At 40.6% G+C, this 15,948-nt stretch overlaps 1 protein-coding gene across 10 annotated transcripts in view; it reads right to left on the bottom strand.

Annotated features, from left to right (window-relative positions):
* The window catches only part of celf6 (CUGBP Elav-like family member 6), a 380,567-nt gene that overhangs the window by 134,310 nt on the left and 230,309 nt on the right, over positions 1-15,948 (bottom strand). For all 10 annotated transcript variants that reach the window (XM_057833527.1, XM_057833555.1, XM_057833517.1 and 7 more), the window contains exon 3: positions 12,248-12,296. In XM_057833527.1, coding sequence (XP_057689510.1) covers positions 12,248-12,296 — 49 coding nt within the window. The remainder of the gene's footprint in view (positions 1-12,247; positions 12,297-15,948) is intronic.

The raw sequence follows: 15,948 nt of genomic DNA on the forward strand, positions 1-15,948 counted from the left end.
GATGTGGGTTCAGTACAACAGGAAAAAAAAAAAAGGTTTTTTTTTTTTTTTTTTTTTTTTTCTCACAACATTTGAAAGTTAAAGTTTGTATACTGTTACACACTTATATAGACCCTACTCACATGACGTCACAACCACGCCCCCGCGCCATATTGTCCGTCTCGTCGTCGTTTTGACGCATTACCGCTACGTAAATTCCTCCTATTATGGCGTGTTTTTCTGCTCGTTAACATTAATAATCAAAATGGTGAAGGCGTGTGTGGCGGTTGGTTGCAATAACAGAGAAGATAGATGGAGAGACTTGAAGTTCTACCGTATTCCGAGAGACCCAGAGAGGAGAGCGAGATGGACTGCTGCAATTCGACGAGAAAACTGGGCTCCAAACGATTACCACGGATTATGTAGTAGTCATTTTATATCTGGTAAGATTCATTTAATATATATTTAGAGGGTTTTGGGCTGACAACCATAATTAAGATCATTGCGAGGCTAATCGCCGACAACATACAGTTTCAAATTCAAGATGCTTAATTCTTCCACCATCATTACATTTTGAATAATATTTAGCTGGTACCAAGTGAAAGAAGCTGACCTCGTCTACGGATCATCAGTTAAACAGGTGTGTCCAAACCTTTTGCAAAGGGGGCCAGATTTGGTGTGGTAAAAATGCGGGGGGCTACCTTGGCTGATTTACATAGAACAATATATTTAAACAAATGTTAGCAAGCCTTTCTGTGTGTCACATTTGCTTTATTTTTTTTTTTCATTCATAATTTCAACAGTCTCGTCTTTGTGGCGTTCTCTTTCAACACTTGGGCTCTTGCGAAATACTGCTGCTGTGAAATTAAACTAGCTTCAAGTTGCTATAATTTCTCGCTGCGTATCTTCCCTGTAATGTTGTCGTACATGTCAGCGTGTCTTGTTATTATCGCGTCACATCGAACTCTTTGAAAACAGCGACTGTCTCTTTGCAAATGAGGCAGACACAGTTGTTGCGTGTTTTATTGAAGAAATAGTCCAATATCCACCTATCCTTGAAGCGTCGGCCATCGCAGTCAACTTTTTTTTTTTTTTTTTTTTTGATTGTCGCCATTTTAGAAATCACACAGGGTAATGTTGCTTAGAGTGCTGCTCTTAATGTTTTTCAAAGTTTCGTGAGAATAGGCCGAGTTTCTGTGGAAAAGATAGTTGTAGATATCAGGGTAGCAGATGTCAGGCAGAGAGGGCGAAGACATCGATTTAGGCATCAAATATGGATCTGGCGAATGGATAGACTGAAGCTTTTCCACATAACGCCTTTTATGCAACGCATCCAATGAGTTTACAGCGTCTGAAAGCACTGGGGCTTCCATGAATTGCTCTATAAACTGAACGACTAATTGAAACCATTGAGAATAAGGCTAAACAGAGACGGACAATATGGCGGCCAGATACAGCGACACGTCATTCTGTGACGTCGGTGAGTAGGGTCTATAGGTGAAATTTACACACACAAAAAAGTAAAATGCATGACCTATGTTTTTTTTTTTTTTTTTTTTTTTTTTTAATTAAAAATCAGTTAATCATCTTTATAAAACATCTTTGATGTGAAAGTTGTTATAGAATATATAACATAATAACGTGTGACGTTACTTTGCTGAGTAACTAATTACTCATACAATGAGGTAACCGAGTTGCTAACTAAATTTCTTTTTGGGAGAAGTAATTTGAAACTGTAACATTACTTTTTTAAAAGTAATATTAACAACACTGCTGGTGACCCCGTCTAAGTATTGTTTAGCATGATGCTGAACCCCACGTTGCTCCTGATGCTGTGACATCAGTAGGCATATGAGCATATACAGTAGTATCAAAGTGCTTTAAGTGCCTTGAAGTTGGAAAGGCGCTACACAAGTGTAGGTCCATTGACCAAAAATCCCTCACCCGTCACAATAGTGTTGGATTGCCACTGTCTATTTTATTCATACTCTATTTTAAAGTTCTATGTAAAACACAAACGATAGCTCATTTCACATTTTTACTGGTCTGATTGTCTGTGATTGTAAATCTATAACACAGAAAATTCCAAATCACCATTTTCTTACTGTATGCTAAAACCAAGGAGAAACCACTCTTTAGAAAGAAAACTCAGGATGCCTTGACCGGTAACTGCTCTTGTCGTCATGGTAACAAAAGCCAGAGCATTGGCCTAGTAGCACATGGGCAGGGGTGAGATTTGGCTCACTTGCAGTAGACAGGCCACCTATACCAGGCTAATTTCAGCAAAACAAGAACAGGTGTCGGAAGAGTGAGCATCACAGAGCAAGAGTACATACTGGAAGGGTGACAAAGGTTGGAAGGGCCGATTGAAATAGTTTGGACGTGCAGAAAAAGTTACAATGGATATACAGTATTGGTTCAAAAAAAAAAAAAAAAAGCTGGCAATTGAGTTTTTGGGGATTTATGAATTGTGTAAGGGAAGACTTGCAGATAATTTTTACAGGAGAAATTGGATGTAGCAAGAATAGATTAATTGATTTGCTGTGGTGATCTTTAAATAAAATAAAGACTGAAAGAATAAGATATGTACAAGCGTGTCATTAGTCTTAATCCTCGGGGTATTTTGTCGCAAGCATGTCACGGACATGTTACAAAGACACCTGAGAACTATTATAACTTGTGACAAAACATGCTATGATGTCTCCCTTGAGCTATGCACATACAAATGAAGATCAGTAAAGTAATCAGAGCACTATAGTCATCTGACAGTTGCTTGTCACCAGATGCCTTCTCATTCCATCCCCGTGGTATATTAAAAACTAATAGATTTTTCACAGAAGGCATGTGCTGTCAAGATTGAAGCGTCTCTCACAAATACAACATTCTACTTGCATTGTATCCTTCTCTTTATCCTTTTTCATTCTTCACTTTGTTTTCCATCTCAAGGCAAATAATTAGTTGCTGTAATAATAATTAGTTTCTTTTTTTATGATAATTTTTTTATTTTTAAGAATGACTGCTGCTCCTGTGCTGTGGTAAATATCTTTTGTTTTCACCATTCCATCCCATCATGCCTGCTGGCTATTGTCGAGGAGGCTTGGTAGAAGTGTTCACAAAGCATGGACAGCTGCACCCCATCATAAAAGATGACTACCAAGCCGCCGGGTGCATTTCAGATGCGGCGTAATGTTCCAGGCAACAACACAACAGAGAAGTTGCACTTCTTATGGACTCATTAACAAAGCATAATTTGTTTTTTATTTATTTGTGGGTGTGCCAACAAATGCACTTGCACATGAAGGTGTGTGCAATAGTTGTATAATAGGTTGAGAAGTGTTTTTTTAATATTGAGTCAGGCTTTGTTTCACATTCTCTAGTTTGGAATTAAATGATGCTTTTCAGTCTAGCTGTTTTTGGGGGATAATGAGCATTCCACAAGCTCCTGCCATGTGACTGCTATTGAACTTTAGTTTTAGGATTTTTAGGATTTCCTTTTTCAATAAAAGACAAAAACATATTAAACTCAACCCCTTCAGACTTGCATTTTTTCTGCTGGGCAAAAAGAAAAAAAACTCAAATACCAGAACAAATTGCAATTTTTTTGGTTGGGGATATTTCATGCTTTTATTGTTTTGTTTTGTTTTGTTGTGTTGTTATTTTTAATGTTAATGTTACATTGTTTTCAATGAGAAATGAGCACTTACATTTGCCTTTTTGAAGTTGCGTTTTGTCTCAGCCATTTTCAAAGAGCCAAAAATAGTAAAGAGGGCGTACTAAACCTCATGATTTGATTTTGATTGGTAAAGTTTCGTCCAATCATCTCTCAGAATTGGCAATAGCATCTAAATTCAGTGTATTAATATCTTTTTTTTTTTTTTTTTTTTTTTTTTTTTTTTTTTTTTTAACCTGTCCTGCTCAGCTGTTTGACACGGAGAATGGAAGTCTAAGTGCAGTTTTAATGTTTCACATTGAGAGTCTGACATACTCCCTTTGTGATCATTCAACATACCTCATTTATTATGACAAAACAGCGAACAGGAACGGGTTATGGGGGAACAGAAGAAAAGAAACACAACAGAAGAAAGAGAAGAAACACAAACAACAACAAGAAATACATTGAACGCCTAACTACACTAACTACTAATATGTTGGTGCTATCGTCAGCTAAATGTATATCCGGTTGACACCATGTGGGGGCCCTGTTGACCAGGGAAAGAGGGGGAAGAAGGTGGGGGAGTCTATAAGCTAAGTGATAGAAAGGGGTTGAGTGTACACAAATCATCTCTGTGATTTAGAACCCAGTAATCGTGTGAATCCCTAGTGAGTGTAAGCCCGTTGGCGACCAACCCTGCGCCGCCCCGCCACCAATCCCGGCACCGGGACCCCCCCGCCCGAGCGCGCCCCATAACATTCAGCCGCATGCGAGCCCCGCCGGGCACGCAGCAGCCACGCAGACGAGCGGAGACGCCACGCAGGTGCCGACACAGGGCCACGGCCCCCACCCAGCCAGCCCGGGAAGGGAGGGCGGGCCCTGGGGGGGGGGGCACAGCCCGTCCCTCCTCCCGCAGCCCTGCAAATGAGCCCTCGTCCCTCCCCCCCGGGCCACCCGCGCGCCCATCTACCGGCCCTCGGGGATGGCAAGAGGGGACGCACCACCAACCCCACGCCCGTCCCCAACCACGTCCGCCCACCCGGGCCACGAACCGCCGCTGCAGCCCCCCAGCCGACACGGCACGCCAGGGGGCCCCCAGTGGCCAACCAAGCCCAGGGCAGGGTCCCCCGCCGTAACAGGCAACAGCCAGTGTATTAATTTCTTTAGAGACGCAAACGCGTCATCTCCTTCAGCTAAATGCTCATGTCTGAAGGGGTTAAGTAAAAAAAAAAAAAAAGTTCCCGCAAATTCAATGTCGACCACCAGCCAGCCCAGCTAGTTTTTAAAAAATTGAACAAAAAATTATCTTAAGTTCTTAGTAGTGAAGGACAATCAGAGCTGTGAGTGTGCAAATGCTGCCTTTTTGAATGCACAATCTTCCAGATGAATTTCTCTAGAGGTGTTCTAGTCGATGAGGTTGTTAGCTAGGAAACGCAGCCTCTAAGCACAGAAAGCCAAATAAAACCTTCCCGTTGGAGAGAATCATTGTGTTCGATACTCATAATTAATAACGCTTGATGAATTTTTGAATCATGCTTGGTGAACGTTGTTTCTTTGCCAACTTGCGTAGAGTTGAATGCACATACAACATTATTCATTGTTTTAGTCAAGTGTACTACTATAATTAATTGGTTGAAAATACGTGTAATGAGAGGAACATTCTGCATAATGTCCTGGTATTTCTATGCGGGAGCAGAACGAGAATAATCGAACAAAAACAAGAATTTCAATTGTCAGTGTTCCAATGCAGCACATGTTAATTACTCTTACAACTAGACCTGTCACACTTGTATACTGAGGAGAGAATGACACATTTTGCCTCGCTTGATGCAAAACTGTTGGGTTGAACCAACATGTGAGAAATTGCCTGTTGCAATTTTTATCCAAAGGGCACCTTCTAAAGTGCAACAAATTAATATTCATTTATTGATATCCAACAATCCCAGCTTTGTTCTGCCCATGCTAGAAACTGTCCACCACAGGTGAGTTTTGCTGGGATAGTTTCAGTGCACAGAGGGGTATTCTGGCTTCATTTGCATGTAAAGTGGAACACAGTCCTCTGATGGCGTGCGGTGCCCCCAGACAGTCGCTCCCGTGTGGCCTGCCAGACTGCGCCAGCCAACGGCCTTCACTTATCCCATGCCTGCTGGGCTGGGCTATGACAGCACACTGCTCGACATCTTAAGGTCCTGTCAATCTGCAGAGTGCCCCGACTGGGGTCACTCTTCTGATGAATATGTTGGCAAGGACAAACGTGAGCAGTTCGCAGACACTCTTTCAGTAAGAAAGACAAAAGGTGTAGTGATATGAGAAAGACTCTCACCTGGACTAGTGAGCCAAAATATGGAACAGCTACTAAATAAGGATGCCGTTCATACATGCATTTTCTAAAGCCCTTATCCTGCTTATAGTTAGACATGGGTTTCGTCTTGCTGTAACCTTGGCTGCTCAGTTGTTAAAGACAGTACCTGTGAGAGATTGTTATTCATGCTTAAAACACAACCATTATACATCATATTTTGTATGCTTTTGTTATGCTTGCATGAGAACATTGTAGCATAGAGCAGGGGTCCCCAACCTATTCCACTAAGGCACACTGTGGGTGCAGGATTTCATTCTTACCAAACAAGATGACAACACTTTTTCCCCAATCTGGTGTTTTACAAGTGCAATCAGTTGATTGCAGTCAGGTGTGGCTTGTTTTAGCAGAAGCCTCATTGGTTCAACTGTCTCTGCTGGATCGGCTGGAACAAAAACCAGGACCCACAGTGTGCCTTGAGGACTGGGTTGAAAACCCCTGGCATAGAGCATCATTGTTATAGTAATCTGTTTGAGTGTGCCTTCCCATAGCCTTGACTGTTGTAGACTGTATCACAATATATATGAACAAATATGGACTGTTATGTTCCTGTGTTTTCCTATATGCCCTGAATGAATACAATGGGCGACTGTGGCTTATCAGGCTGAGCTCATCATCGTTCTAGCCAGAGCCAGTGTTCAAGGTCATAACTTGAGGTGTTTTTCCCCTAATAGAGGATGATTTTGTAACTTGAGATGTTTTTACCAGTATATGCTGTAGTAAGTTTCGGTTTTGTTTCTATGGTGTCGACCCATACATAGACTCATGCCCTCCATTTCTCTTTTGTCCACATACGGAGAGGACGCTTTGTGCATGGCTTCGCGTCTGTACCCGAGAGCTCTTGTTCATAAAGCCTTCGAAGCAAAGCAATCCATGGTTGGAGGCTGATTCATTTCTCATCGAGCTATCGAGGTGACACTTGTCTTGGAGTTCAAAGTTGAATTTCCATGACAGTACCCTTTAGTAACTGGTAGGACTTTCTTTTAATAATGGATATGTTTAAATAATTAGAGCCTTGTTGAGCTAATGATGCCTTTGACTTATCACTAATCACACGGTGATTATGAATGGCTAACTCATGGGACGACACAATATGGGAAGCACTTAAATACCGAAGGCCCACAGATAGACAAATGTAGAAAAGGTTGATATTGATGGACATTTCAGAACCTTTAAGGGAGTTAAGGGAAGAAGACGCTGTGACTGCTGACCTATCATCAGTTTCCTCATCGTCTCTGCCTCCAAGCTGACAGTAGTGGCGAGCGAAGTGGGACCCCGGACTCGGAGATTGTGTTTAGATAATGGCAAGCTCCAATCATAGATAATCTGGCTCCCATCTTTTTTTCACAGACAAGGTCAGAGGGAGAAGATTCCCGGGCGAGGCAAGGACACAATAGGGAATGGGGGCTGCTCGCAGATGATTTACTCCAGAGATTCAGTCAGCTGCCTCTATCACTCTCTGTTAACTTTTTCATCGTGTTGTCGTTGCCCCTTTCCCTCATTCCGCTTTCCATCTCTTCAACTCCTCCATAGGCCTGGCACGCCTCGCTATCACTTGCTTCATCTTTCTCCTGGCATCAGTGTACCAATGAGATTGTGTAAAAGAAGAAAGCCAATAACGGCAGAGAGGGGAGGACAGGGTAAGAGGGGTTGACATTTTCTCATTTTTGACCCATTTTGGAATGAAGCAGATTGCAGAGGCTTTTGAATTGAGACGTATACCTTGTCCATCCATCCAAAGGCGAGTGAGTCGGTTCGTATCTGACAGATAGATTCAGGGAAAGAGAATGAAAATTGATAAAAGAATACTAAAAGAATACAAGATATGAAGGTCTAATTCCTCAGCTTTTCTCTATCTCGATAATCTGCAGGACAAAAAAGTATGAGTAATCGGTTTTGACCTAGTCCAGACTGTGACACTCAGTTGTTTTTGTATTCGACACCTTAAAAAGTTGGGTCACCACTTGGTGTTGTGGATAATATTTTCTGTATTTTAAAGTTGTGTAGTTATGAATTTAGGTGATAAGATGAAAGTTTGTTTTTGGAGATTTCCATTCTAATCAGAAAGACTAGTCCTTGAAAGACTCCGGTTGCATCATTTTTTGAATCCTAACCTTAGCTATTGATACCAGCTGGCTACATGTTAGAATTATTCAAGTAACATAGCCAGCAACGAAGCAGTCAAGGATCTCATTCATATATAACTCATATATGAGTTACAAACCCAGTAATTACAGTGTTGCTGAATGTCCTTGGGTGGTGAGTTAGTTTTCTTCAAATATGTTTTTGTCTGCATCTCCTAGGTCTGTGTGGATCATTTTGATATTGTCGTAAAGAACATATTCATTTTAATGTTGGTCTTACCTAATTTGCAAGGATAGAAAATGGATACTTAAATGTTGTTGCCATATTTATGTTTTTTTTTCCAGGTCTGCCTTAAATCGCACAAAATGTAGTAGATTTACAGGCCAGTAAAGCTAGTGTCAACCCATAAAAGAAGACAGCATGAAAAAGTCTTAAAATTGGGACCGAACTCCTGTGGCGTTATGGCCTTCATTTGCAGTCTCGAGAGGATTTCAGTCCCTGGATTGGGATACGGCTATTGTTTGCAGGCCATGGTTTTTTTGCACTCTGGCATGACTTTTATCACCATATTCCGTGTGGTGTCTGTCTGCAAGGGAGAGCATCTGGAAAAGGGGGTCATCTGCACCTACAAGAACACCTTAAGCCTCATGTTTGAGAAACTCAAGACCTCGACACAGCTTTTACGCCTGATATTATGTATTGCTCATGATAAATTTGACCTAATACCAAAGGTGAAAATGTAAAAATCAGCGATCTAGTGTCTCCCACTTAGAATTATACTTGACTAGTCCTTCCACAAATGAATTCTGTCCTTCCGCTTCTCTCTCTCTTAGTCAGCCCTTGCTGTCTATTTCCCTTTAACCGCACGGCTTCATAGTAAATCTCATTTCATTGTCAGCCATGACTGTGGTTTACTTCCCTTGCCAGGCGGCCGACTTCCTGTTGCCATTAAAGCTCAATATCTCTGCTCGGGCCTGTCTGCTTGGTCTTATTTCAATCCATGCTGTTACCGAGCCTGTCCTCCCATATAGAAACTTCCTCTAACAGACGAGCCTTGGCTGTGCCAGCCTAAAAGCCGTCTGTATTTCATTCACACTGCCTGTTCCTCTCCGTTCCCTTTCAGAGAAAGAGAGGTAGTAATTGATATTGGGATCCATCCATCCTCCCCTCTTAAGCCGAGAGATCTAATTTATCTTGGTGAGAATGCCAATTGGCTCTCACACTAGCCTCGTCGGTCAGACTTTGTCCATTTTTAAATGTCCATTAATTAAAGTGCCACCGTGACAAAAACAAGACCTATTTTAGGCGTGTGCACGCCAATGAATATAAGCCATGTGATTCAGACTTGGGACAGATAAATCAACAATGTGGCTTAGTCTGATTGCGCCTGAAAACAACACAGAAATTTAAGGAGAATCCAACTTGTTCAGTTATAGTCAATTCCACCCTATGCGTACATGTTTAATTGGCTTCAATTGCACTGGCCGCCTGTGATGGCACTCACTGAAATTACTGTATTTTTCAGACTATAAATTGCACCTGAGTATAAGTTGCACCAGCCAAAATGCACAACGAAGAGGGGAAAAAACATATATTAGTCGAACTGAAGTATAAGTCGAATTTTGGGGAGGACATTTTATTTTATAGAGACAGAACACAAGCATTACACATTATAGTAGTGAAAAAAATGGAGAACAATGTGCTAAATACTAGGGTTGTTCCGATCATGTTTTTTTGCTCCCGATCCGATCCCGATCGTTTTAGTTTTAGTATCTGCCGATCCCGATATTTCCCAATCCGATTGCTTTTTTTTGCTCCCGATTCAATTCCAATCATTCCCGATAATTTTTCCCGATCATATACATTTTGGCAATGCATTAAGAAAAAAATGAATGAAACCCGGACGAATATATACATTCAACATACAGTACATAAGTACTGTATTTGTTTATTATGAAAATAAATCCTCAAGATGGCATTTACATTATTAACATTCTTTCTGTGAGAAGGATCCACGGATAGAAAGACTTGTGACTTTGTATATTGTGTCTAAATATTGCCATCTAGTGTATTTGTTGAGCTTTCAGTAAATGATACTGTAGCCATGCCCAAATGCATGATGGGAAGTGGAACCATGACTGTGCGTAGTGCTACCTATTGATATATCTTCTCTGCGTTGGGAAATAACGTAAGGCGTTAAGAGAAAGATCACTTGCTACCTTGCGTCCCCACATTGCTTCACATGATATTTCTAATCGTAGGGAGAGGCCAATTAAAAAAAAGGCTCCAAAGGCTGCCAAAATTCACTCTACTCATTTTACGCTGCCTTTTATCTCTCAATATAGGTAAACGGCGCCATTACAGAATGAGCGCGACAATGTGTGAGTGGGTCGAGCAGCGCATGCATTAATTGCGTTAAATATTTAATAATAAATATACGTGATACATTTTTTAAAAAAATAATTACCGCCGTTATCGGGATAAATTTGATAACCCTACCTTAAGCCTAAACCTTAACTAAAGACTCTGGATGAGTGTAACATATTATGTCTGTAACGTTAAATACAATTAGAAAACAATTTAATTTAAAAAATATATATATATATATATACATATATATATATATATATATACATATATATATATTAAAAAAGGCATGGCCGATATTTTTTTGCCGATTCCGATACTTTGAAAATGATGTGATCGGACCCGATCGATTGGCATCCCGATCGATCGCGACATCTCTACTAAATACCGTATTGGCCCGAATATTAGATGGTGTTTTTTGCATTGAAATAAGACTGAAAAAGTGGGGGTCATCTAATATTCGCGGTCTAGACATTATACCCATTCACAACGCTAGATGGCGCCAGATATCATTGAAGCGATGTTCTGTCATGACAGATCTCAGCTACTCTAAAGTTTAACCAGTTTGTATTATTTTATTGCAATGTTTTTCCTTATTCAGATTTGTTTCAAGACTACAGTTACAGTTAGACTTCACTTTGATGGTTAATGCAGTTATTGCAAGTTTGTTGTTTTATCACAATAGATTGGTTTATTTACATTTCAAAAACCAGAAGCCATTCATTTACGAATGTGATTGCACTTTAGTTTACATATTTAAATGTTCGGATACTGAGATTTGAATGAGGCAAAATAACATCCTTTGTCTCTCAAATATATTGTTATAATCATTTGGTTCATATCTACTGTAATTATTTTTTTGTACAAAAATTAATTTGGTGGTGAGTCTTGAAAAAGAGAGGGTCGTCTTATAATCAGGGCCGTCTTATATTCGGGCCAATACGGTAGGTATCTGTTGACATATTAATTCAGATAACATTCAGATAACTATAAATAAAGCAAACTCTCGATCTCCCTCCAAATCACTACCAAATCCATTCAAGTCTTCATCGTCAGTATCACTTTTGAACAACCGCACCAACTTGAAGTATAGCGCATGCCACGAGTATAAGTATCAATATACTGTATAAGTCGCACCTGAGTATAAGTCGCAGGCCCAACCGAACTATGAAAAAAATGCGACTTAAAGTCTGAAAAATACATTAATCAGTCATGTTTTCACCATGCCTTCATGTGAAAGACGGTGTTAGACATTCTCCTTTATTTATGATTTTGTTGTTTGCGTGTGTTTAACGTTGAGCGCACACACAAATGTTAAGGTCAGCAACAGTAATGACAGAAAAGGTCAATGGCAAATAAACTACCAATAAATAATAACAAATGACTAATTCAAGATTGTGCATAATGTAGACATTCCTTCCAAATGATCTGTTATAGTCATTCAAAGTTGGTGTGTTCACAAAGTCTTGAGCAGGCTTCTTTGCCCAAGTTTGTTTGGCTTCTCGATGTGTGAATGCCTTTTCCCTGATGTCTCAAGCAGAAGGTTCACAGTGTCTACTTATTGCCCGCATCCTCTTTCATTTTTCCGCTGTGTTTCTCTCACTTGTCTTTGACCCACACTCAGTGACTGTGAACCACAACAGACCCTTTTTTGCTGGCACAGATGGGAAGTCAATAGAAGCAAGTGACCTATTTTACAGGCCGTACTGCTAACTCCCAGTGCATCTCAAGTGAGAGGAGAATATTAAGGATTGCGTTTGTACCAGTATGTGTGTCTTTGTGTGTGTTTTTTTAAGGTTATTTACCTCCCCGTCCTTCGCTGTCTGCTGGCTTCACTTGGATGGGCCGATTCATCTGTACAGGAGGAAAAAAAGGAATGGTTAGCGTGAAACAATGGGGGCAACTTAATTCATCAAGAGGCTAAAGAAGATGTGAATGGTAGCTCCTGGTGTGTCTCAAGTGCTTTGTTAGCTAAACACAAAAATCCCAGCCAGTGGGTTTAATTAATCCAAGGTATCGCCTCTTGAGATACCCGAATTCCTCCTACAGTTCAGCAGAATTTGCACTTTTCAATGACGGAGCCACACAGAGTGTCAGATGGTGCTTGGAGATTAATGCCATTACATCAACCACGCCTGCACCTCCAGGCAGAGGTTCTTTCTGGTACTGGCCCTCACTCTTACTGTTCCCTCCCAGCTCCAAACTCCAAGTCACTTGCTCATCCCTGAGCCTCGGCAATTCCTCATTTGACCTGCCATTATCCATTGCTCCTAGCCTCTGAATTGACACCAATATGCCACCCCTCTTGTCAGCCTAGCCCTCATTTGTTGCTCATAAAAAGTTAACATTTAGACTTCATTAAGCAGTTTTGTAGTTTCTTAATGGGAAATATACTTGCAAAACCCCATTTTAAACATTTCTCCCATTTCTTCTTGTGCTCATGTGTGTTAATTAATCTTGAGACATTCACAAAAGTGTGGATATTGAAAAAGAAAATTCAAAATTCTTCCCTCGCTTTGTAGAAATAATCAAAGAAAAACACACTGCATTAAAACACACTTTTAGTCACCCAAATGGTACGGTGGGGCAAATAAATATTTTGTCAACCACCAATTGTGCAAGTTCTCCTCCTTGAAAAGATTAAAGAGGCCTGTAATTGTCAACATGGGTAAACCTCAACCATGAGAGACAGAATGTGGGAAAAAAAATCAGAAAATTAAATAGTTTGATTTTTAAAGAATTTATTTCCAAATTAGAGTGGTTAATAAGTATTTGGTCACCTACAAACAAGCTAGATCTATGGCTGTCAAAGAGGTCTAACTTCATCTAATGAAGTCTAACAATGTCTAACGAGGCTCCACTCGTTAACTGTATTAATGGCACCTGTTTTAACTCATCATCGGTATAAAAGACACCTGTCCACAAACTCAGTCAGTCACACTCCAAACTCCACTATGGCCAAAACCAAAGAGCTGTCGAAGGATACCAGAGACAAAATTGTAGACCTGCACCAGGCTGAGAAGACTGAATTTGCAATAGGTAAAACGCTTGGTGTAAAGAAATCAACTGTGGGAGCAATTATTAGAAAATGGAAGACATACAAGACCACTGATAATCTCCCTCGATCTGGGGCTCCATGCAAGATCTCAACCCGTGGCGTCAAAATGATAACAAGAACGGTGAGCAAAAATCCCAGAACCAGACGGTGGGACCTAGTGAATGACCTACAGAGAGCTGGGACCACAGTAACAAAGGCAACTGTCAGTAACACAATGCGCCGCCAGGGACTCAAATCCTGCACTGCCAGACGTGTCCCCCTGCTGAACCCAGTACACGTCCAGGCCCTTCTGCAGTTCGGTACAGAGCATTTGGATGATCCAGAAGAGGACTGGGAGAATGTGTTATCGTCTTATGAAACCAAAATAGAACTTTTTGGTAGAAGCACAGGTTCTTGTGTTTGGAGAAGAAAGAAGGAACACCATACCCACTGTGAAGCATCGGGGTGGAAACATCATGCTTTGGGGCTGTTTTTCTGCAAAGGGACCAGGACGACTGATCTGTGTAAAGGAAAGAATGAATGGGGCCATGTATCGAGAGATTTTGAATGAAAATCTCCTTCCATCAGCAAGGGCATTGAAGATGAGGCGTGGCTGGGTCTTTCAGGATGACAATGTTCCCAAACACACAGCCAGGGCAACAAAGGAGTGGCTTCGTAAGAATCATTTCAAGGTCATGGAGTGGCCTAGCCAGTCTCCAGATCTCAACTCCATAGAAAATCTGTGGAGGGAGTTGAAAGTCCGTGTTGCCCAACGACAGCCCCAAAACTTCACTGCTCTAGAGGAGATCTGCATGGAGGAATGGGCCAAAATTCCAGCAACAGTGTGTGAAAAGCTTGTGAAGAGTTACAAAAAACATTTGGCCTGTTATTGCCAACAAAGGGTACATAACAAAGTATTGAGATGAACTTTTGGTATTGACCAAATACTTATTTTCCATCATGATTTGCAAATAAATTCTTTAAAAATCAAACAATGTGATTTTCTGGGTTATTTTTTTTCACATTCTGCCTCTCATGGTTGAGGTTTACTCATGTCGACAATTACAGGTCTCTGTTATATTTTCAAGTGGGAGAACTTGCACAATTAGTGGTTGACTAAATACTTATTTGCCCCACTGTATAAACTGTACAAAATTTAATTTCTAGCAACAGGTATTTGCTGTTTTTGCCAAAGAAAATTGAGCTGCTTTGACTAGGTTTCATAAATTCAACATTAAATAAAGTTTGCCATATGGAAGGACCTTCACCCATTTATCTATGTGCCATGCCCATCCGTTTAGTTCCAGCGTCAAAGCATATTACCAGGCGAGTACATTGCGTCGAGGTGTCACCGTGTATCTGCTCGTCTATACATGCCCACCAGACTCACTTCTATATTTAGTTCTACATTCCCGGTTCATGTCAACCACTGTCGAGCGCTGCCCTGCCCCAGGGCCCGACACCCACTGTGCTGCCTGGGTCTGAGTGATATGAGCGGGCAGCGCTTTGTGCTATTTACATGTATTTAGCTAGATGGAGCCACGAGTGACAAAACACTAAAATACTATGTGACACATGTGACCGGGATAAGCAAGGGGCTAAAAGAAAATCTCCAACTGAAGCAGTAATATTTGGAAGGGGAGACTCCCAAAGTCAAGGTAGAGGCAAACTTTTAGGTAAATCATTTTCATCCATGTTGACTGGGATGGCTTGCAGCGAATAATCGTTGCTAGTCCTTCCCTGTACTGAACTAAAACATGAGCATTCACAGCCAGTCCTCCTAGTTTAAATGACTTGGGGGTCTGTCCTCAATGACAAGAAATGAGTTAATATGATTGGAATAGTGATTGGCCTTTACTCAATTTGGGAGAATAATAATCCGCTCCGTTTGACAGTCATTACGGTCAGGGTTTGGAAAACAGAAAACAAGCCCAATTCCATTTTTTGTTTTTATGCGGTGAACAAAAACGAGAAATGAATTGTCTCCCGTTTCCCGATTAAACACTGGAAATTCAATAACGGAAAACGAGCCTTGATTCATTTTTCCAATATTAGTTTATTGAACTGAAGTGGAAAAACAAAATACGTCTAATATTTGTTTTCCACCAAATTCGCTTTTGCAATGAGCCATGACCCAGAAGACGATGTTCTTCTTCTTATAAATATTATCTGGCTCTTATAAATATTATCTGGCTGCACCAGGGTCAAGTCTATTTATTAGAAGAAAAGGAATGTCTGCCGGGCCATGGCTCATTTTAAAAGCGAACTTGTTGGAATACAAATATTGGGAGTATTTTGTTTTTCGATTTCTGTTCAATAAACTAATATTAGAAAAACGGATCATGGCTTGCTTTCCATCATGGAATTACAACTTTTTAATCAGGAAACGGGAGACGATTCATTTCTCGTTTTTGTTAACACATATATAAATAAAAAATTGATTTGGGCTTCTTTTCCGTTATTTGTTTT

Source organism: Corythoichthys intestinalis, chromosome 1, assembly GCF_030265065.1.
Source record: "Corythoichthys intestinalis isolate RoL2023-P3 chromosome 1, ASM3026506v1, whole genome shotgun sequence".
NCBI classification, from domain to species: Eukaryota; Metazoa; Chordata; class Actinopteri; order Syngnathiformes; family Syngnathidae; genus Corythoichthys; species Corythoichthys intestinalis.